At 40.5% G+C, this 22,590-nt stretch overlaps 2 protein-coding genes across 2 annotated transcripts in view; one reads left to right on the forward strand and one right to left on the reverse strand.

Moving 5' to 3' along the window:
- Window positions 1–762: 762 nt before the first annotated feature.
- On the forward strand, window positions 763–10,793 carry PRDX6 (peroxiredoxin 6). The gene is made up of 4 exons (XM_044673684.1): window positions 763–1,016; window positions 6,398–6,544; window positions 8,099–8,245; window positions 10,088–10,793. Exons 1-4 carry the CDS (start codon window positions 816–818, stop codon window positions 10,214–10,216), a joined length of 624 nt encoding a protein of 207 aa, XP_044529619.1. The 5' UTR covers window positions 763–815; the 3' UTR covers window positions 10,217–10,793.
- A 1,773-nt stretch (window positions 10,794–12,566) lies between these two features.
- The window catches only part of SLC9C2 (solute carrier family 9 member C2 (putative)), a 113,168-nt gene continuing 103,144 nt past the window's right edge, over window positions 12,567–22,590 (reverse strand). Inside the window, 3 exon segments of the mRNA XM_044674885.1 lie at window positions 12,567–12,602; window positions 12,604–12,644; window positions 22,267–22,375. Coding sequence (XP_044530820.1) covers window positions 12,567–12,602; window positions 12,604–12,644; window positions 22,267–22,375 — 186 coding nt within the window.

Consider the following 22,590-nt stretch of genomic DNA (forward strand, 5'->3'; position numbering starts at 1 on the left):
ACTTGGGCAAGGCTGACCTAGCCATTGGATCTCAAGTTCTTAGCATTAGGAAAGCAGAAAGTATGGATGCTCCATTTTCCTCCTTATTAGCCTTTGCCAAGTGAGAAGGAAAGAAAGGAAATATAAAATAAAAATACTGGTTTTTATGCTTCATGTCAAGGAGTAAATACTGTTGTTTTGGCTTTCTTTGACAAGATAGAAATGTGAGACTTCTAAAAGAGGCATAAGAAATTTGATAATATTTTATATAGACCATAATGTTAAGGTTTCAGCATTGCTTTATGTGTAAACACACTTTTTCTTTTTTTTAAATGCTCCAGAATTTAGCTAGTCACCCAAAAGGAGAAGGTATTAGTCACTAAAGGAGAAACTTTTAAGCTAAGCTCCTTGTAAATATTCAGTATTATCAATAAGGTGACACCTTAGAAAGGGTCTTTGGAGGGTAATTCAGCATGGGCTCTAGAGATGGAGTGGAGACTTTTAGAGATCATCTCATTCAGTACCCTACAGCCTTTTCCTCATTTATAACAACCCTGTGAGGAAAGGAGTTCAAGTTTCCACTTTTTATTGATGAGGAAATAGAGGTTTAGAAAAGCTAAATGATTTGTCCAGCATCACTCAGCAAATGTCAGGACCAAGATTCAAGCTCAGGACCCTGGATTTCCAGGTCAGCTATTCTTTCTGCTAGATAACTGTGTTGCCTCCTGAATTTGACACCTTAATAAAAGCTAAATCTCCCCATGAGAATAGTTAAAAATGGAAGTCCTTGGTAAGTGTTCAGATGATGTTCACCTGCTTTGGGTCAGGAAGCAAACATGCAGGCCTTGCCCTCGGATGTCCCGTGTTCTCTTCTTTCCAGATGGGGCATCCTCTTCTCCCACCCTCGGGACTTCACTCCAGTGTGCACCACAGAGCTGGGCCGTGCCACCAAGCTCGCCCCAGAATTTGCCAAGCGGAATGTTAAGATGATCGCCCTCTCTATCGACTCTGTCCAGGACCACCTTGCCTGGTGTAAGGTACGGCACCATGCGCTTAGCCTCGAATCACCTCGATGGCACGTGCTCTGTGGCTTCAGAGTTGATAAGCCAGGAGAAAGCCAGGCTCTACTGTTTCTACTGTCCTTACCTAGATACAGTTTACTGGTGCTGATGTCCAGAGAGCTATTTAAAACCTACTTCTACATGTCTATTGGTATGGCTCATTTAAAATGCAGTGCTTATTTATTATAGCAGAATTAAAAGGAGTCTACTTAGAAAAACTTCATGACTTGAGTAAATTCAGTGAAGCTAAACTGGGGTTCGTACTCCAAGCAAAATCAGTTTATTAACTGTGCTGCATATAACCATTAATGAGAGGAGGTATACACTGACTACCTCGGGCAGGCTAGTGACCCCAGTGAGAAGGGGGGGCCCTCGCTTGACACAAATGTAAAAAAGGGACCTTGGTAGTCTTGGAGTATTACATTTGATTCTACTGTGAAAAGTAGGCTAGCGTTCTGCCCCACTCTTGACAATTAAGGAATGTTTTAGGGGACCCATCTGTCTCTTGAAATATTTGCTAATGGATTAAAGCTACTAGACTGACTGTCTCCTTAGAAAAGATAAAATCTCCCTTACTTGTACAAGGACACTTGGCATGTCTTTGGGGATGTTAACTTGTTGGGGCTTAAAAACAAGCAGATGATTCAGAGGCTATGAGAGAAAATAACTTCTTTTTAATTATACCTCTAAACTAATGCAGGGAAAGCTGAATTTCTGAGTTCAGCTTAAGGATATCGCAAGGTGTCTTTAGGCAGATGCAAATTCAGATATAAAATTAATAGAGCATAAAATAAGTTACTTTGTAGAATTGCTACAGTGGAAACTAGAGGTAATGTTAATTTTTATATTTTCACTTAGCAATTAATTGATCATTGCTTTTCTTTTTTTTTTTTTTTTATCCTTGCCTCCCTGGCACCTTAGGACGCTGGCGTAACATAAAGTAAATGGTTTATACTGAATTTAATTCAGGCTAACAGTTCTGAATCCCCATTAATCATTCATGTAAATCTATTGATTTTATGGCAGTTTGAGTTAGATAGCTATGCTAAGCAAGGAGTCTGAGTTAGTCTAAGATGATCAAATAAGCCTTTTTTTTTTCCCTTTTCAAAATTTCAACAGAGAGCTTGTCGGTGAACATTTATCTGGTTTATGTGGTAGATACTGAGAAAGAATTGAAAAAATGCATAAATAAGCCATGGCCCTGCCCTCAAGAAATTTATAATCCATTTGGTCAGTCATTTATTAAGTTTCTACTCTGCTGGGCACTTGATAAGTTCTGGAGATAGGGAGAAAGGGAAAAGTACAATTCCTGCCCTTAGGGAGCTTATAAGCTAATGTAGGAGACAATATTATACATACATGTGAATAAATATATCCAGAGTAAACTTATAGGATATATGGGAATCATCTCAGAGGGAAGGCACAAAGATTAAGGAATAGGAAACACTTCTTACAGAAGGTAGGATTTTTTATTGAGATTGAAGGGAGCCACAGAAGCCAGACACATTCTATACATGGGGGAACAACTAATGAAAACTCAGAATTGAGACATGGGGCATTTTGTGTAAGGATCAGCAAGAAGGCCGGTGGTTCTGGCAGAATAGATTGGGGGGAGGGCAGTAAGGTAAGATAGAAGTCTAGAAAGGCCAGGTTATGGAGGACTTTAAAATCCAAACAGGAGGGGCAGCTAGGTGGTTCTGTGGATAGAGAGCCAGGCCTAGAGAGAGACAGGAAATTCCTGGCTTTAAATTTGGCCTTTTTATTTATTTATTTTTTTAGTGTCAAGAAATTTCCTAGCAATGTGACCCTGGGCAAGTCACTTAACCCCAATTACCTCGCCCTTACCACTTTTTTGGCTTGGAACCAATACTTAGTGTAGATTCTAAGACAGAAGTGTTATTTTTAAAATTGATGAAGGCTGATATAATAACACATTTCCCCCCTGAGATCCGGTAAAAAAGACTGGTCTTTTTTAGTGGATCTTCTAAACATAGTCAACTTCTAAATTACAGAAAATTGGGGATAAAAGAAAAGATGATAAAAACTAGCCCCATTGACAAAAAGCCAATTTGGGGCAGTCCCCTATTGGCACAAGAGTGTACATTCAAAACAAATGCATTCAACTCATTCAACTCCCCATAGTTCAAATCAACTGCACCCCAAAGTTCAAATTTGGATCTTCATAATCCAGTGAAGGCTCCTTAGGTATCTCATGGTGTCTTCACCAAACCAGTTCATTGTCTGGATTTGGGGGAGATGGCAATTTTCTTATCCTGAAATTACTCTCAAAAGAATTTAAATTTTACATTATAGATTATAAAACATACATTTCCTTCTGAGAATTATACATTACCCCTCTGATATTACTCTTAAAGGAGTAAAAATTAACTTGCATTATAGATTATAATTCAGACATTATGATTATAAAAACTTAACACACACACCCCTGAGGAAAATTTTAACTTAACACATTACTCCCCTGAAGAGGGTACCTCAGGTCAGCCAAGGATGCATGGCTGAGTCACGGGGATTGTATGAAATCAATTGGCAAAAGAAATAATAAAAAAATAAAAGAATAAAAATTCAGATAGAAGGGGGGGGGAAGTAACTTATGAATGAAATGTAAAATGTGCAAAAAATGTAAGGAAAATAAACTCATAACAGGCCCTTGAATCAAGGCCCAATTAAAGAGATTTAAGCAGTTTGCAATTACCCATTCAGGGCCAGGACTATAGAAAATTGCCATTCTCTCTAAATATAGAGAGAAATAAGGGGAATGCCTTTCTTTGATCTTATTTTTCCTTCACCTTCTCGGGGAGTGAGCCATAAATGATAGCCAATCTTAGGTGCTTCACTAGGAATTTAAGTTGAGGGGGACTGAGCCTCTAAGCATTAGAAAAGCTGACTCCAAAATTCAAACCCCAGTTTCAAGCCCTTCAGTATTGGCATAGAACTTTTGCAATCCATGACCTGCATGGGCACTTTGCAGATTCTCAGTCAGTCTCCATGACCTTGTGGCTCTTTTAGCACTTCTCCTGGAATCAGACAGAGAGGCATTAAATCACAGTCCCATGATATTTACCAATAATTGGCAGGTTACCATAGTCTCAGGCTCTTCAGGTATGCATCATTATAGCAAATATATATTTGCATTAAGCTTATATCACTGTAAAATCAAAAAAAGGATAAATAATGATTATATATGTACTTCCAGTACAAGATGAGAAAAAGGAAAAAAAATCAATTGCTCTAATTAAATAAAAGAATGTTTTAAAAATCAAAAATATATATATAGCTTAGAACTAGTGAAGGGTTTTTTACCCAAAAATGAGATTCATTTTCTGTGAGTGTAAATGGGTTTTACAAAATAGCAGATTCACAATGCACATTCAAAGAGAGTAGCATAATTTCTAATAACACATTTTAAAACAATAGGAAACAATCCATTATTCTAATCACTTGCTATGATGTTTAAAAAATCATATACTTGTTACAAATTCTAACTTTGGCTAAGATATCTTCTCAACAATTATCCTTAAGAATTCTAGAGCCTTCTGATAAAAGCAGGCTAAAACATAGAATTGATGAAGGCCAGTATAATGAGGGAAATTAGTATTTTAATAAGAGCCATGTTGATAGAATAAATCGACCATGCACCTGTAAAAAATTCAAATTGCTGCCTCAGCCATTACGTTCTGTACCTTCCCTAACCTTTTCTACGTTCCCCAGAGAGCATGCTCAGGTAATAAAGAAGAGCTCCTCCAATCACCCCAGGAGTCTTATATCATTCTCTTACATCATCACACTTCCTGTCTACCTCCATTTTTACAAGAGGAGTCATGGAAAATGTAGTTTCTAAAGTCTCCAAAATGTCCACAGGAAGTTTGTCATATATCTACATATCTTAAGGCTCAAATGAGCCCAAATACCTCTAAATGGAGCCCCAGAACTTATTTAAATAACACAAAAGAAAGCTATCCACATTTAGAGGAAGAACTGTGGGAGTAGAAAGACAGAAGAAAAACAACTTCTTGATCACATGGGTNGAAGAGCAATTGAGATACTTAGACATTCATATTGTTATTTTTTAAAATGATGAAGGCCGATATAATGAGGGAGATTAGTATTTTTATTAAAGCCATGTTGATATGGGAAAAAATCGACCACGCGCCTATAAAAAATTCAAATTGCCGCCTCCTCCATTTTCTTCCATACCTTCCCTACTCCTCTCTGACCCCCGGGAGCCCACTCAGGTAGCAAAGAGACCACCTCCAATGACCCCAGGAGTCTTAAATCCTTCTCTTACATCATCACACTTCCTGTCTGCCTCCATTTTTACAAGAGGAATCATGGGAAATGTAGTTTCCAAAGTCCCCAAAACATCCACAGGAAGTTTGTTATATATCTACATGTCTTAAGGCTCAAATGAGCCCCAAATACCTCTAAATGGAACCCCAGAACTTATTTAAATAACACAGAAGGTAGGCATTTTTTTTAATCCTGTAAATAATAAAAGAGCCATTAGTTTCTCAAATGGGGATGGATTGTGGGGAGTGACCTTCGTTTTAAGAAGGATGCTTTGACAGCCAAGACTGAAAAAAATAACTATAACAACAACTTGTTGTGACTCTTAAGGTTTAGAGAACGCTTTCTTCACAACCACCCTTGAAAGTGGATTGTACAAGTAGGATTGTCCTTATCCAATCTGACCCATTAAGTCACTTGACCAGCAGTATATGTCCCAGTTCTCCTGACTCCCAAACACAGAAGTGTTTTTCACTGTGCCAGAGTGCCTTGTACAGTGTAAAAGCCAAAACCCTTTCATAAAGAGGCCAAAATGACTTCTAACCTTCAGCTAGGAATCGAGACATCTAAGGGACGACTCCAGCCGTGGCCTAAAGTCAAATGTCTAACTTACGTCTTTATTTCTGGTTTATGGATTCTTTTTGTCATTTTCATTTCCAAATTTCACTGTTTGTCTGCCGAGTGATGACTCATTGGCTGCATTTTATTTAATGATATAGCTTGTTAAACCTTGGCTATATCAGAAACTTTTGCCTTCTTCATGGAGTCATGTGTCAGACAAACCGCACATTTCTAAGAACAATAATGACCAACATCCTTGTAGGACGGGCAGGTGTTAGCCTGAACCCAAGGCCGGGGCTCTTTACTGCTACAGCACACCTAACGGTCCAAACTTCCCTCCTGCCTATCTACCCATTCACAGGGACTCTTTCTCATCCCTTCTGACCTTCCTTCCCCTGAATTCTCATAGCACGGCCTCTTTATGAAAGGGTTTTGGCTGTTGAGATCATTCAAATATGCTTGGTTCGTATTCCTCTTTTGCCCTTCTTCAGGATATCAATGCATACAATGGAGAGCCGCCCGTCGAGAAGCTGCCTTTCCCCATCATCGATGATCACAAACGGGACCTCGCTGTCAAGCTGGGCATGCTAGACCCGGATGAGCGGGACGGGCAGGGCATGCCTGTGACGGCGCGCGTGGTGAGTTTCCTATCCCAGCCGCGGGCTTTATGTGCCGCCCAGGCAGGGGGCTTGCAAGTCTTACCTCAGTTTGACTTCAGGATAGTGTCTTTTTATGCATACATACATATGTTTTATTTTACCAATTACGTGTAATAACAAATTCTACACATAAGTAAGTTTTCCACAGTTAAAGTGATCCAAATGGTCACCTTCCCTCCCCATTCCTGGAGCTTGTGAGCAATTTGAGCTTAGTCTGTTGGATCTGTATTATCATGCAAAACATTTTCATAAGGGAATAATCACTTAAAAACAAAACCCAAAGAAACCGTAAGATTAAAATTAATATCCAAATATTCCAAGTATTCTATTTTATGTTTTATAAATAATCACTTAAAGTGAAGGAATAAAGAGGTAATTGTCTAACAAAATAAAACCACATGCCCAAGCTTTTCTGGTGCTCAAAAACCCTGCGCCCACCGCTGCCACCCCAGGAAGAGGAGAGAGAAAGGCGCAACTACACAGAATCGCTCTCCTGGCTACGCGGCACATAACGCAGGAGGAAAGTGAAAAATCACATGCTCTGGTCTGCATCCCGCCTCAGGAGAGCATCTTCGCTATGTCTCAGGATAGTGTTATTAAGCAGCATTTTTAAAGCTGTAGAGGCCAATGAACTGTTGCCTGCCTGTCCGAGCACTGGGGCCCTGGGGGTGGCGGGAGGAGGGGCTCCTCGGGGTAGGAGCTCTTCTGCTACGGAGATGTAGCTCTAGCTAGTGCTAGAGATAAAGACAAAAATGGAAGTTGTTCCTTCCCGTGAGGAAAGAAACACATAAATCAGTCGGTGAGTCTATATGAAGAGTGACAAGATAAAAGAAAATGGCAGCCGAGCGGTGCAAAGAATAGAAAGCTGGGCTGAGTCAGGAAGACCCAAGTTAGACTCCAAATCACAGTTTCCCAGGCTATCAAGGGAGAGCTTAAGAGTCCGTGATCTCTGCCCTCTCAATCCGTGTTGCTACAGAGATTCATGAATTTGAAGAGAAGGGCTAGATTTAACTGATGCGGGGAATCAGGAAGGACATCCCGCAGGAGCTTAGTCCATCTATTTAAATAAAATGAGGTTCCTGAAACCCGTGTTCTAGGGATCTCTTCAGAAATCCATCCGTGTCTTGGCTACCTGGAACAAGGTACAGGATCTGATTATGGTTGTTATTCAGTCATTTTAACACATCTGACTCGTGGTGTGCCAGTTCTTTTTTCAGCTTGTTTTACAGATGAGTACACAGAGGCAAACTGTTGGGTGACTTGCCCAGGGTCATACAGCTAGTAAGTGTGTTTTAAACCCAAGAAGATGAATCTTTTTTAAACCCTTTCCTTCTGCTTTCTTGTCAATTCTTAAGACAGAATCATGGAGAGGACTTGCCCAGAGTCCTACAGCTAGAAAGTGCCTGGTGACAAATTTGAACCCAGGTCCTCCCAGCTTCACCCCTGACACTATCCACTGTGCTGCCAACTCAGGAAGTCTAGCCACTGGACCGCCCAGCCCCTTTCACACCTTACAAGTCTCTGTTTTTGTAGGTATTTATTTTTGGCCCTGATAAGAAGTTGAAGCTGTCCATCCTGTACCCAGCAACCACCGGCAGGAACTTTGACGAGCTCCTCAGAGTGATCGACTCCCTTCAGTTGACGGCCTACAAGAAGGTTGCTACTCCCGTGGACTGGAAAGTAAGGCACCGAAAGGCAGCAATAAGAGCCGCGCCCCGGGGGGGAGGGTGGCAAGCTCGGGCTCAGAACCCCTCTGATGTAAGAGGGAGATTTTAGATATTTATAGATATATAATTAAAGTGTGGCCGCCAGGAATCAACAATTCAGATTGATTCCGTAATTAAATTAGACCCAAGTCAGCACTGGGTTTAAGGTAGTTTATTTACAATTAGGAAGGTAAAAAGGTAGGGAAATAGAGAGGAGAGGCTAAATAATTAGGCTACAAGCCACAAGGCCTAGCAATCAGATAGGCCGGAGCCTACTTAAGGCAGAGTCTTGGAAAGGTAGGCCAAGGAAATCAGCCTAACTTACCCACATGACCATTCAGAGGGGAAGCAGCCTGAGGTCTCACCGGAGAACCTTCAGCACCAAGTTCAAAGCAGGAACTGCCCCAACAGGAAGTAACCCACATACTTGAAGAGATTGTGTCTCCCATCACTTCCTGTGGGTCCACCTCTAATTCAAGTGGACAAATGGCAGCCTCTACAGTGATTTGGATTGCCCAAAGGGCCGTCCCTTGTTCTCCATTTGTTGCCTATTGTCACGTGTGGGTAACTCATCTCCACCTCCCGATGATATGCCTAGGGTAGGTAGAGTTTAGACTATGAATGGGTTAGAGTTAATTCCATTTACACACTGACGGGACCCCAAGCGCCATGCTTCGCCTCTCAGGGCCTTTTTGGTAGCTCGAGTCCTTGAAGGACAGTCGGAGTAGGCGGCTTCCTGCCTGGGAGCTCTCCGGCTTTCCCCCCCCCCCCCAGCATGGCAGCATGGGCTGTGCAGAGGCTGTGTTCCACAGTAATCCCGTCACAGGTAACATGGGCTTTTCAGTAGAGACGATGCGGAGCGCCGGGAAACCTATGCAGGTGTGTGAGGGCCCGCAGAGAATCTCATGGTCAGACCATCTGAAAGCCCTTGACCCCAGCCAGGAAACTGTGGGGCTTCTGGGGCTTCACCCCGGTCCAGAAAACGATCTCTCGCTCTCTAGCTCAGTGTTCTTGGTGAGACCTTCACTGATGGGACACCAGGTGCTCAGTGGATAGTGCACCCGGCCCAGAGACAGGAGGTCCTGGGTTCAAATCCGACCTCAGATACTTCCTAGCTGTGTGACCCTGGGCAAGTCACTTAAGTTGCCTCGCCCTCCCTGCTCTTCTGTCTTAGAACCAATACCTTAAATACTTAGTACTGATTCTAAGACAGAAGGTAAGGGTTTTGAAACAAAATTAAAAATCTTAACATGTCAAAACATTGAGTAGCTGCTATAGAAGTTCTGATCCTGGTATCATTCTTATAAAAGTTTCCTTTTAAGAAAATGTGAACTTATGTCAACAAAGTAAGGATAATGGAACAAAGCTCCTTTCCCTTTCATGTCCTTGGGGAATGTAGGAGAGGGATTCAAGTTAACAAGGCCTCAGCCTCAGGTTTTTTGTTTTTAAACCCTTAAGTTCTGTCTTACATTGATTATCTGTATTGGTTCCAAGGCAGAAGATCAGTCAAGGTTGGGCAGTGGGGGTTGAGTGTCTTGGCCAGGGTTATGGAGCTAAGAAGTGTCTGGGGTCAGATTTGAACCCCGGGCTCTCTGCCACAGAGGTGCCTGGCTGCCCCCTCCAGGGCCTTGCTAAATGCCTGCTCTGCGCTGTGGTAGAGGAGGGGACACAGGCCGCGGCTCAGGCCTCAGCAGACTTGGCTCGTGGCTTTCTTTATTCCTTTATTTATGGAGCTGGCCTTCGTTGGCTTCTTTTCAAGGTGTGTCAGCTCCCACGCAGACATCCCGGGACACTAAACTTACTCTCCTCTCCCCAGCCTGGAGACAGCTGCATGGTGGTTCCAACCATCTCTGAAGAGGAGGCCAAATCCCTGTTTCCTAAAGGAGTCTTCACCAAAGACCTCCCTTCAGGCAAGAAATACCTCCGGTACACCCCCCAGCCCTAGGGGCCTGGGCCAGGGCTCCCTCTAGGCGCTCCCCAGGACCATTGAGGCGCCTCTACTTAACTCCCGCCTTGTCCCCTCCTTGTGCCTTTCCCAGCATTCCCCGGGGCACAGAGCCCGCCCTGTGGAGGCTCCCACAAAGACTGCTCTACCGGCCTCCAGATAAATCGCCTCCTTTTCTAATCTCAGCCCAGGCAGGAGACAAACAGCGGGGAGTCATGGAGGCGTTTCACACTCTTTTCCTCCGTGCTGGATGTTCTTAAGAGTCTCACCTTTCCAGCAGATCTAGGCAAGCAAAATACAAGCGTGATATGTTGTGACATCAGACAAAAGAGCTTTCTGGTTCTGTCACCGCACGGGGAGGAGGCCCAGAGGAGCCCTGCGGACCGGCCAGGGGAGGGGAGGAGGGGGCCACCATCGCGGTGCCTTTTAAGCCAGTCAGTTATCTAGGCGAGAGGGGAGAGGGAGGAGAGAAAGATACTGTTTCTTTACTACAAAATATCATCTCTACAATGGATAGTTTTCTGTTTTCTGACATTTTGCCTTTAGGGGAGCCACAAATAAAAGACTTTTGAAACTAGGTCATAAGTCTCTTCATTTGGGTGTACGTCTACACGCGTCTGGGTTTTTGTTGTCCCACCTCGATCGCGCCTGCCTCCCTGAGCCTCCTCACCAAATAGGAAGCCATTTAAGCCGAACTGACCCGGCCACCTTTCTTTAAAATATTTGTTATTGGTACCTCTTGTTTATACGTCCCTTAATTTCTGAATACCCTCCTCCCAGGGAGCCCAAGCCTTAGTTTCCTCATCCCTAAAGTGGGGGCTTCAGAGGGCCCTTCCGGGGTGTCATTCCCAGCATTTGTTATTGATGCTGCAAACTCAGTGGCGGGGCCAGCCTGGGGATGCCTTGAATTCAGCTGACAAAATCACCATCTTCCCTTTCTGTACCTTTTTTTCTTCCTTCCTCTTGGATTAGCAGCCCCTGTCTGGGGATCCTTGGGATGCGGAACAGGAGCTGCGGGGGATGGAGGGCCGGGGCAGCCCGTGGAGGCAGGGGAGGCTCCCAGTCCTAAGTTGTCCAGTCTTCTGACCATCCCACCCAACCAAAAATGATTTCTAAAAAGCCTACCTAAGGGGGCAGCTGGGTAGCTCAGTGGATTGAGAGCCAGACCTAGAGGCAGGAGGTCCTAGTTTCAAATCCGGCCTCAGACACTTCCCAGCTGTGTGACCCTGGGCAAGTCACTTGACCCCTCCCCCTCGCCCCCCCATTGCCTACTTAAAATAAAATAAAATAAAAAGCCTACCTAAGCAGGAATGGACAGGCGGCAGTCTCCATGGCGAGAGAGAGAGAACAGACCGCCCATGGGGATCCCTGCTGCCTCTCCTGACTGCCACAGGCTCCTCAGGACCTACCCACCCCCACCCCCCCAGTCACAGGGAATGTCGTCCTTCCCCACCAGCCTGCGGCGCCCCTCCGTTTGGGGGGAAGGGCTCAGCATCTCGTCACCCACTTCAGGGTACCCCCCACCCCACCTTCTCCCCTCTTTTCTATGTCCTCTTCCTTGTGGGCAGAACCCTTTTTTCTTCTCATTTTTATTTGTGTCCTCAGGGCTAGGTCAGCACGGTTAAGATTAGCAAGTTATGGCTTCATCCAGTTGGAGAGTGACCCTAGATATAGCCAAACTCACTGTTTTTAAAGTCAAAAGTTAATCTTGGTGTGCCAAAGAAAAGCCTAAGTGTTCCATTCTCAGCACAGTTTCTGGAACCTTCTAAGGGTTTAAGGAAAGGCTGGAGTCTGCCCATTTTGTTTTTTTTTAAGGACCAAAAATCAAGTTTCTTAAAAGACTTCTGTTAGTCCTTCGCGGTTCCCTCATGGTTTTCACTATTAGAGCTTTGAAATGGTCCCTCTTTACAAGCAACACAAATCCTATTCAGAGGATTTGAACCATCAGCATCCAAATAATAGTCCAAATATTTGTGTTTTTAATTAATTGGCTTTACTCAAAAAATGAAAAAATGTTACATTTTAAAATTAAAGTTAAAACACAAAAAACTATGTTAACCTTTTATCTCCTTAAAACTGCATTTAGAAGCTAAGTTGATGGGATAGAAAAGTCCATTCTAATACTTTACTAAATCAGGAAAACAAAACCAAAGAACTAAGGCTAGAAAGAGAGCTGATAGCAGCGAGTCCAGGAATGGATGTCACAGCCCTGCTCATGACTGGACAATTATGAACTCATTTTTCTGAACTAACCACCACCATTCCTTCCCCATAAAACACGCAGCAGTGATTGGTTTCAGCAAATTCTCAGAAAACTTGAGAGACTTTGGGGCCCCTGAACATGGATATGTTAGTCCGAGGTCTTTAACCAGAGGCAGAAGCTTCCAAAGCGGCAGATTTATTTCCTTAAACGAGTGTCTGGATCCATCTGCACAAAAGTCAAGAGGAAAATGTTAGACTGTGAATTTGCCACCAGGGAGTGCAGTGTGGGTAGTACATGGGACTTGGAGGCAGGAAGACCCGAGTTTAAATTCTGGCTTTTACTAGATACGAGCCAGTGCCAACTTTGAGCTGTATAATAGAATTCTACAAAGTAATGAATTTGGGTAATCAAGCCAGAATTCATTTTATGGGATGGTCCCCAAACGTGGCTCTTGCCGAATGAGCTGTGGCTACCAAGGAAAGTTGATAGCTACGGTAGAATGTGGGTGAAACCTGTGATTTTTTTTTTTTTATTCAGTCCCTTCCCTCCCTGTACCATTTTTTTTCTGATCTTGGGAAACAGACCCAGCAACAGTATTAACAGCATGAAGGATTTGCCCAGTTTTATGTCTCTAGGCATAATTCCAAATTGTTCTCCAAAATGGGTGAATCAGTTCACAGTTCCACCAACAATATATTAGTGTCCCTACTTTCCCACATCCTTTCATTTATCATTTTGTCCTGTCACTTTAGCTAATCTGCTGGGTACACGATACCTCAATTGTTTTGGTTTGTATGTCCCTAATCCATAGAGATTTAGAGCATTTTTCCATACACCTATATATATATGGCTTTGATTTCCTGGTCTCAAAATTGTCTGTTTATATCTTTTGCCCATTTGTCAATTGGGACGGGATGGCTCTTATTCCCATAAATTTGATAAATATATTTCTCAGTATATTTTCTATGTGGGACCTTTAAGAGATTATGAAAATTTCCCCCTAATTTTCTGCTTTCCTTCTAGTCCTGGCAATATTTGTTTTATTTATACAAAATCTTCAGTTTAATGTATTCAAAATTATCCACTTCACATCTCAATGCTTTCCATCTCCTGTTCATAAATTCCTCTTCAATTCATAAATCTGATAGGTGATATTTTCCCTGTTCTTTTAATTTATGAGATCTCCTTTTATGTCTAGATTCTGTGTCTATTTTGATTTTATCTTAGTGAATGATGTAGGATATTGATTGGTCTATACCTAGTTTCTGCCAAACTGTTTTCCAATTGTCCAAGCAATTTTTACCAAATAAGTGACTTCTAATCCCAATAGCCTGGATCTATATTTTTGTCAAATGCAAGGTCAGTTTTGTTTGTTGTATGTCTGTTCGGTTCCACTGATATTTCTTAGCCAGTACCAGTTTTCATAATTACTGCTTTATAATACAGTTTAAAATCCAGTACTGCTAAGACCTCCTTTCTTTACATTATTTTTCATTAAGTTCTTTTGCAATTCTTGATATTTTGTTCTTCCAAATGAATTTGATTGGAGTGTCATTAAATAAGATTAGGTAGGATTGTCATTGTAATTATCTTGGCTTTGCCCATCCATGAATAATTTAATATTTCTCCAATTGTCTATATCTGACAAATAAATTTCAGATTTGTATAAAAAGTGTTTATGATTACGTTCATGAACATCCTGGGTTTGTTTTGGTAGGTATGTTCCCAGGCATTTTATTCTATCTTTAGTTAAGTGGAGTATCTCTATCTTGTCTTGCAGAATTTTGCTAGTAATGTATAAAAATGCTGATGATTTATATGGATTTATTTTATATCTTGCCACTGTAATGCAGGACACCTTGCAACATTTCCACCACTTTATTAAAATTATTGATAATTACAACTAACTTTTTAGTTGAATCTCTAGGATTTTCCACATATACTACCATATCATCAGCAAAAATGAATAATTTTATAACCTTTTTCCATTTTGACTCCTTCAATTTCTTTTTCTTTTCTTATTGCTATTGTTAGCATTTCTAGTACTGTGTAAAATAATATTAATGATCATGGGTATCTTTTTTTCACTTCTGATCTTATTGGGAAGGCTTTTAGCTTATCCCCAAAACAGCTAATATTTGCTGATGGTTTTAGGTAGATTCTTCATATTATTTTAAAAGTTCCATTTATTCATGCTGTCTATTATTTTTACCAAGAATGAGTATTATATTTTGTCAAAGGTCTTTTCTGCAAATATCAATATCATCATGGTTTTTATTACTTTTGTTATTGATAACATCAACTATGTTGATAGTTTTTCTTATAATAAACCATCCCTGCATTCCTGGTATCAATCCTGTTTGATCACAATGTATAATCTTTGTGATGTATTGTTGTAGTCTCCTTTCTAGCATTTTATTTAGGTTTTTTGCATCTATACTCATTAATGTTAATTGGTCTGTAATTTGCTCTTCCTGGTTTGGTGTCAATACCATATTTGTTTTATAAAAGGAGTTTGCAAAAACTCCTTTATTACATATTATTTCAAATAATTTAATATTGGAATTATTTGATCTTTTTATATTTGGTAGAATTCATTTGGGAATTCAACTAGTCTTGATACTTTTGTTTTTAGGAAGTTCATTTATGGACTGTTCAATTTATTTTTAACCCTAAGATAGACTTATTTATATATATTCTATTTCTTCCTCTTATAGTGTAAGCAATTTATATTTTTAAGTATTTCATTTCACTTCTAGTGTTAAATTCATTGGCATATAATTGAGCAGAATAACTCCTAATAATTGCTTTAATTTTATCTTCATTTATCATTCATTAATTAATCATAATTAATCATTATCATTTGTCTTCATTTATATTCACCCTTTTCATCTTTAATGCTACTGATTTGGGTTTTTTCTGTCTTTTTAAAAATTAGATTGACTTAGGTTTGTCTATTTTTTTCTTACCACCAACTCGTATATTTCCTTATTAATTCAATGCTTTTCTTAGATTCATTTTTATGAATTTCACCTTTAAGTTTTAGGATTTCTAGTTTGGTATTTGGGGAATTTCTAATTTGTTCATTTTCTAGGGTTTGTTTTTTTATTGCATTCTCAACTCATTGACCTGCTCTTTCTCTACTTTATTAATATAACCATTTAGAGATAATAAGTTTTCCTCTAATTACTTCTTTTGCTTCTGTGAAGGAAATTGTTGACTGGATTTTGGTCACCAGGATAGAATGGAAGCTTTGGTGCCCCCTTGTAGCCAGCCAGAAAAGGCAGCAATAAAGATAAGAGATCATGGGACAGGGAGCAGGCTGGATGTCCCCAAACTAGAAAGTCCACAGTTGGCTCCTGAGGCATGACCTTGGAGAATCAGTGGGCAGGGAAAAAACTTTGACAAACTAAGGCAAGAGTGGATTTGGTGGTCTTCTCTTCCATATTAGTATGCTTAGGGGACCCATGGGGTGGCTACAGAATAGCAAGTCAAATGGAGCAGCAAGGAAAATTCTCTCACTTTCCCTCCCTCTCCCTTTTCCCCTACTCCTTTCTGATTAAATAAAATCCATGGCCAGTCTCACAATTTTAATCTAAACATGCTGTATCCCAAAAGTTTCAATAGACTGCCTCATCATCATTCTCTGTAATGAAATTATTTCTTGTTTCAGTCTTGTTCTTTAACCCACTCATTCTTTAAGATTTAAGTTACTTAATCTCCAATTAATTTTTACTTTGTGTTTCCATGATCTTCATATACAATTTTTTTACTGCATTATGGCCTTAAAATTAATGTTTCTGCTTTTCTACATTTAACTATAATGTTTTTGTGCCCTAATAGGCAGTCATTTTTTATAAAAGTACCATGTTCCACTGAGAAGTATATTTCTATTCCCATTCAAATCTCTCCACATATCTATTCATATTTAATTTATCTAAGATTCTACTGGCCTTTCTTATTCATTTTTTGATTAGATTTCTCTAGTTCGAAGAGAAAATTGAGGTTCTCCACTAATACTGTTTTGTTAGTTATTTCCATCTGTAACTCTTAGCTTTTCCTTTAAACAATTGGATGCTATAACATTTGGGACAAATCGGCTTAATATGGGTATTGCTTCATTATGTATGGTTCTTTTTAACATAATATAACTTCCCTATTTATCTCTTTGATTATATCTATTTTAGCTTTAACTTTGTCAGAGATCATAATTGCTACTCTTGTGTTTTTTTAATCAGCTGAGGCATTATATATTCTGTTCTAGTCTATTATTTTTACTCTATGTGTATCTCATTTTTAAGTGAAGTTCTAGTAAGCAGCATATTGTCAAATTTTGGGTTTGATCTATTCTGCTGTTCCCATCTAAAGGGTAAATTTATACCATTCATGTTCAAAGGTATAATTACTAGTTGTGTATTTCCCTCCATTCTATTTTTCCTCACTATCTGTCCTTCTCTTCCTTTTGCCATATCCCTCCTCAAAAGTTCAATTTCTTTTGTCTGTCCTATCCAATTCCTACTCCCTATCCAATTCACACCTTTGCTGTCCTCTGAACTTGAATCCAGTCTACTCTGTCCCCATAATAGCTATCTATATTGTAGGGTTCTTTCTCTTTGGCTTACTCTTTTTTCCCAATTTTAGTGGCTAAACCAATAGACTTTAACTATTCGATTTTTGTTTGAGTTGGGCTCTGTTCCCAGTGTGTGGAGAAGTGATGGCTCAGGTTTCAGGATTTTATTGTGTGTTTGTTATTTCCTGGGCCCTATAGAATCCAAGGCCAGATGTAATCCCGCCCCACCCCCTCAAAGCCCAGTCTGTGATTGACCTCAGGTGCTCCGCTAGATATGTCCTCCCCAGCTCACCCCCTCAGTTCTACCTCGGCAAGCAGACAGCTTGCCTTCTCCCTAGGATGGCAGCCGGGGATTCCCCTTTTCTGTGGGTGACCACAACAAGCAGGGTCCTAGCCCCCCTCCACAACCACACTCACAGGTGTATGCTCCTTCTTTGCTCCTCCTCTCTCCCTCTGGCCATAGCCTGGGATAGACCCTCTACCTGGACAGGGCAGCTGAGTTCCTGAAGTCCTTCCCTGTTCAGCAGTCAACCTTTGGTTGCTCTGCTTCCCTCTCAACTCTTTTTCCATTTTTTGCTACTTTTAGCATTGATTCTGTGGGATTATTTCTGATGGTGGAAGAGTTTGGAGGGCATGGCAGCCTCATACCCTGCTCTGCCATCTTCCCACCTGAAGCAGTCTTTAGCTCTAAATTTTGTTAAAAGTGCAATGAGCCTTCACCAGGAATAACCCAGTCATTCCAGCGTTTATTTAAGATAGCATAATGGCAAACTAACAGGCTGAGTAACCCCCCCAAGCCAGCTCAGGAAAGGTGGGAACCTCATTCAGGAAAGCCCGGTTTGGGTTATAGAGAGCTTCCTTTTATATGCCAGTTGGGGCAGTCTCAGGTTCTTAACAAGATTCTATAGCTGGTAGAGGCAGGAGTCTAGCCTAGACATCTCAGCATATCTATTGCAGATATCTGGTTGGACGTTGTCTGGCCTGCTGGGAGTTCTGGGATCAAAGCCTTCCTGACGATCATATTCTACATTATTGCAACTTAAAGATCCACAGTTATGTCCATATCATATCTTAAATATTCAAAGCCGTTTCATATTAACAGCTTCAAAGAGAAATGTTAAGTGAACAACACTCCAGTCTTTGCCACTGATTTTTGTGTGACTATTTTGTTTTCAACAGGGGAATTTGAATTAAAAAATCCCCCTTCCAAATGAACCCTTTTTTATACTTATCTAAACATCTCTAATATTTAAGCTAAAATGCCATCTCTTGAAATACCCCATAATTCATATTTTAAAACAATTTAGATGTGTCTCTTAGTATCTCCAAATGTTTTATATTTTTGTAGCAGATAACTTACATAATGAACAGAAAAGAATCAAGTCAAACTGAGCTCACCCCTTCGTTTTTTCTTAACTGTCTGCATATTTTTTTGTATAATATGCTGAGGAAAGAAAGAATACCATTGTTAAGTAGACTAGTCAAAATTTGTAAGAGATTAAACTAAGAATTTCTTAATAAAATGTTGCAATGCAGTAGGTCCGAGAGGGCATCTTTAGGCATGGTCTACAATCCCTTTGGGACAGAGCCATAATTAGGATGGGACAGCCTGGAATTTGTTCCAAGACGCTATAATTTAGAAGAAGCTAATGACCTTTATAATCATACACTAAAGCAGCATAGAACTACTTGAGCTAAGGACCTAGTTAGCAATAAGAGTTAAATTAGGAAACTACCAGGTGATAGGAGCTTCCTTCCCACTCCACCCCCAATGGCTGCACCCAATGAGCGCCAACCATCCACCACCCAGCTAAATCCACAAGGCCACTGTCCCTGGATGAGCGCTTTGTCCCTCATTCACCAGATTTCCCCCAGGTTGAAATTGTTTGAAGAGTTCCTCCGATGGTACATTTTCATTCTGTTTGGGTTTTGTGATCCTCATTTTACAGACCAGTAAACTGAGACTCACCAACTTGGCCCTAGTATTCTTTGTGAGACAGCTTGAATATTGTAGTGGAGAAAACTCTGGAGCTGGACCTCTGTTCAGATCCACTCCAGACATGCTGTGCAAACCTGGGCAGGTTCCTCAATCTCTGTCCTCAGTTTTTGTTTCCTCCTTTGTCAAAATGGAGATGAGAACATCTTCCTCACAGGGCTGGGGCCACCCAGCGAAGGATCCAATACAGCATATACTTGAAAGCACTATACAAAGCCCCGGTAGCTTTTATTATTACATCTAGCAAGGGACAGACCCGAGACTCAAAGACAGCTTTCTGATTCCAAATCCAGGTCTTTGGTCACTATTCCCATCCACCCACCCTTATTTCCGAGAGAGGGAGAAGGTGAGGGTGTCCGGGGGAACTACATCCCCCAGCGTGCCCCAGGGGTCCCACCCCTTATTTCCTGGCGTGAGATTGGTCTTGAATGAACCAATCACATGCTAGGGGAGATCACGCGCCCCCCCCGTAGGATTGGTCTATATGATAGACCAATCACATGCTAAGGGAGATCACGCCCCTCCCCCAGGTGTGGGATTGGTCTATATAAGGACCAATCCCGTGCCTAGGAGAAAATTTTGAATTGGAAGAGATTCAGAGTTGCTGAGAAGTTAGTTAATTTTAGCTCCAGGAAACTCCGGTCCTTTTCTTTTTAATAAAGTTTTTAAAAAAGGATCAAAGGGGTAGAGTTTTTCTTTTAGCAAGCCTCATTTCAATATGTATATGCATGTATAAATAAATATATGTATAGCCTAGATGCATGTATATTTTCCACACATATTACAGAATGTAGACTATATAGAATATATATGTTACTAAGCCGGGCTACCTCTAAATGGATTATTTTAGTATATAAATATATGTGCAGACATGTTAGACTATATAGGCTACTACACTAAGCTGTCTATAAATGGATTGTTCCTCTCTGCAGCAGACCATCCACTTCTCCTGGGGTTTTCTGTTGTTGCTTTCTCTTGATTCTCCTCCACATTGCCAGACCCCTCTTCAGTCTTCTTTATTCTGTGGTCCTCCATATCACATCCCTTGAGTCTGAGCAAATCCCAAGCTCCTTGTTTATGTCTCTTTTCTCTATATATATATTCTTTCATTTAGTGAACTCATCTCTTTGCATATGACTTCCAGAGCCATATACACAGCCCTGGTCTCTCTCCTGAATTCCAACATTCCATCACAAAATAGCTATTGAATATTTTAAACTGAATGCCCCATAGCTTCTCAAACTTGTTCAAAATTGAACACATTACCTTTCCTTCTAAGTCCAGCCCTGGTGCTGACTTCCCTATCTCTGTCAAGACACCACCATCTTTTCCAGTTGCCCAGTTTTACAGTCTTGGCATCATCCTTCCAGTGCCTGGCACATAGGAGGAGCTTAACAAATGTTTGTTGAATTATTAAATTGAATTTATTAAGTTGGATCCTGGACTTCTCACTCTTATTCCCTCTAAATATCTAATCAGCTGCCAAATCTTTTTTTTTAAACTCTTACCTTCCATCTTAGAATCAATAGTGTGTATTGGTTCCAAGGCTGAAGAGTGGTAAGGGCTAGGTAGTGGGGGTTAAGTGACTTGCCCAGGGTCACACCAAAGCTTTCTATTTTCACAAACTCTTGCATCCATCACTTCTTCCCCATTCACAGAGACTTCACCATAGTCCAGACCTTCGTCACCTCTTGACTAGACCATTGCAATAACTTCATACTTGGTTTCCAATTTTAATCCATCCTCTACACAACTACCAAACTGATCTTCTGAAAGCTCAGACCTGACCTCCACCGTTGGTCTGCTCAGTAAACTCTAGTGACTCCTTTTAGGATTTTATAAACTCATTTGGTATTTAAAGCTTTTCACAAATTTTATTCCAACCAATCTTTTTCATTTTTTATTTTTTATTTTATTTCTTGTGAGCTGAAATGACAGTCCTCACTATTCCTCCCAACCATGACCTTCTATTTTCTTTCTTCTTGCCTTTACACTTGCTGCTTTCTATGCCAAAATGCCCTCCCTCTTCACTTCTTGTGACACTTAGAATTCCTACTTTCCTTCAAGACTCCGTTGAAACCCATCTCCTGTATGAAGCTTTTCCTAATTGATGAAGATTCTGATGCTTCCAAATTACCTTTTATTTATTTTTAATGTATATATTGTCTCCCCCAATAGAATGTGAGCTCTTTGAGGGCCAGAACTTGAGGACACTTTTGTCTTTGTAACCCCAGACTTCTTTACTTTGTGGTCCTCCATATCACACCCCTTAATGGATTTGTATTCATTAATGAATTTTGTATTGATTGGTTAGGGCCAGCAATTGAAAGGCTCTGTACAACCCAAGTTCAGGAAGGGGCAGCTGAAAGAGGTCAGTGGGAACTTAATTAATAGTCCTTTCAACTGCTTAGCATTCTTCAGGGGAAAATGAATTGATTGCTAGATGCTGCCAAAGAATTACTATGTAGGCTCCAGAAGTCAAAAGGCTTTGAGGGGGAAATGAGAAACCAAATTGAGAGAAAGGGAAAAGAATTTGTGAAACCAAGGCAAGTCCAAAGTGTGTCCAGGATAGAACAATGAGAAGGGTCCAAGATGTTGAAATTGGAATAGTGAGAGGTAAGTAATTACTGAAGATGCATTTGAAGTATTTAACCATATTTTGCAGGTCCTAAGTTGACTTCCTTTTTATCCTTAAAGGACATTTATTTGTCCAGCTTCTGACATCAGCATTACACCATCCCTAACCATGACACCCCAAAGTTCCCTATTAACAGCTTTATCCTACTGGTAGTAACCTGTTTCACTCCTCCTCTAGCTCAAAAGATCAGAGCAATTAAGATTATAAGATCTCCCCCTGTTTTCATCATGTGTATGCCAAGGATGCTACAGAACTGACTGTCTCTGCCCACACAAATGAGTGAAAAAGACTGAACTGCTGAAAACTGCTAGAGGAAGAGGAAATATGAAGTCACTCATGCTTCATAGTGGAAATGAAATGAATAGCAAGAAAAAAAATACAATTCCAATACAGGTACAAATTTTCCAAATAGGGCTCCTGTGTATTTCTCAACAAGAAGCCAAGCTTTAAAATGAAGCCGTTCCTCCTAGGAGAATGGCAGTCACCTGTGGCAGAAAGGCAAAAAGCCTTCTTTAAATTAAGTCTGGCTTAGTGATCATTATTCTCAACTCAAATGGACAAATACAAAATACAAAAATAATTCTCTAAATTTCTTTGCTTAGAATTAAAAGTAAATTTTACGTGTATTAAAGTTCCTCCTTACCAAATTTCCCAGAATCATAGTACTCCTCCTTCTCTGAACTTCTCCCCTTCCTACCAGCACTTTCTTTTTGTATGATCAGCAATTTGTTTATATTAGAGGTACCTTGAATCTGAAAGATAAAGAGTCAAAATTAATCCCAATAGCAGTAAGTCATCTCTATCTAATCTTTATTTCAGTAATATTGTTCCAAACTTAATTCCAGAGTCTAAGACCATTTTAATTTTGTTAACTTGATTTTCCTCCATTTACTTTTTAATCGTTTTAGCAAATAATCAATTTTATTATTTCAAAGAAACCATCTTTAGTGCTATTTATTAGTTCAGT

Source organism: Gracilinanus agilis, chromosome 4 (assembly GCF_016433145.1).
Source record: "Gracilinanus agilis isolate LMUSP501 chromosome 4, AgileGrace, whole genome shotgun sequence".
In the NCBI taxonomy this organism is placed as follows: domain Eukaryota; kingdom Metazoa; phylum Chordata; class Mammalia; order Didelphimorphia; family Didelphidae; genus Gracilinanus; species Gracilinanus agilis.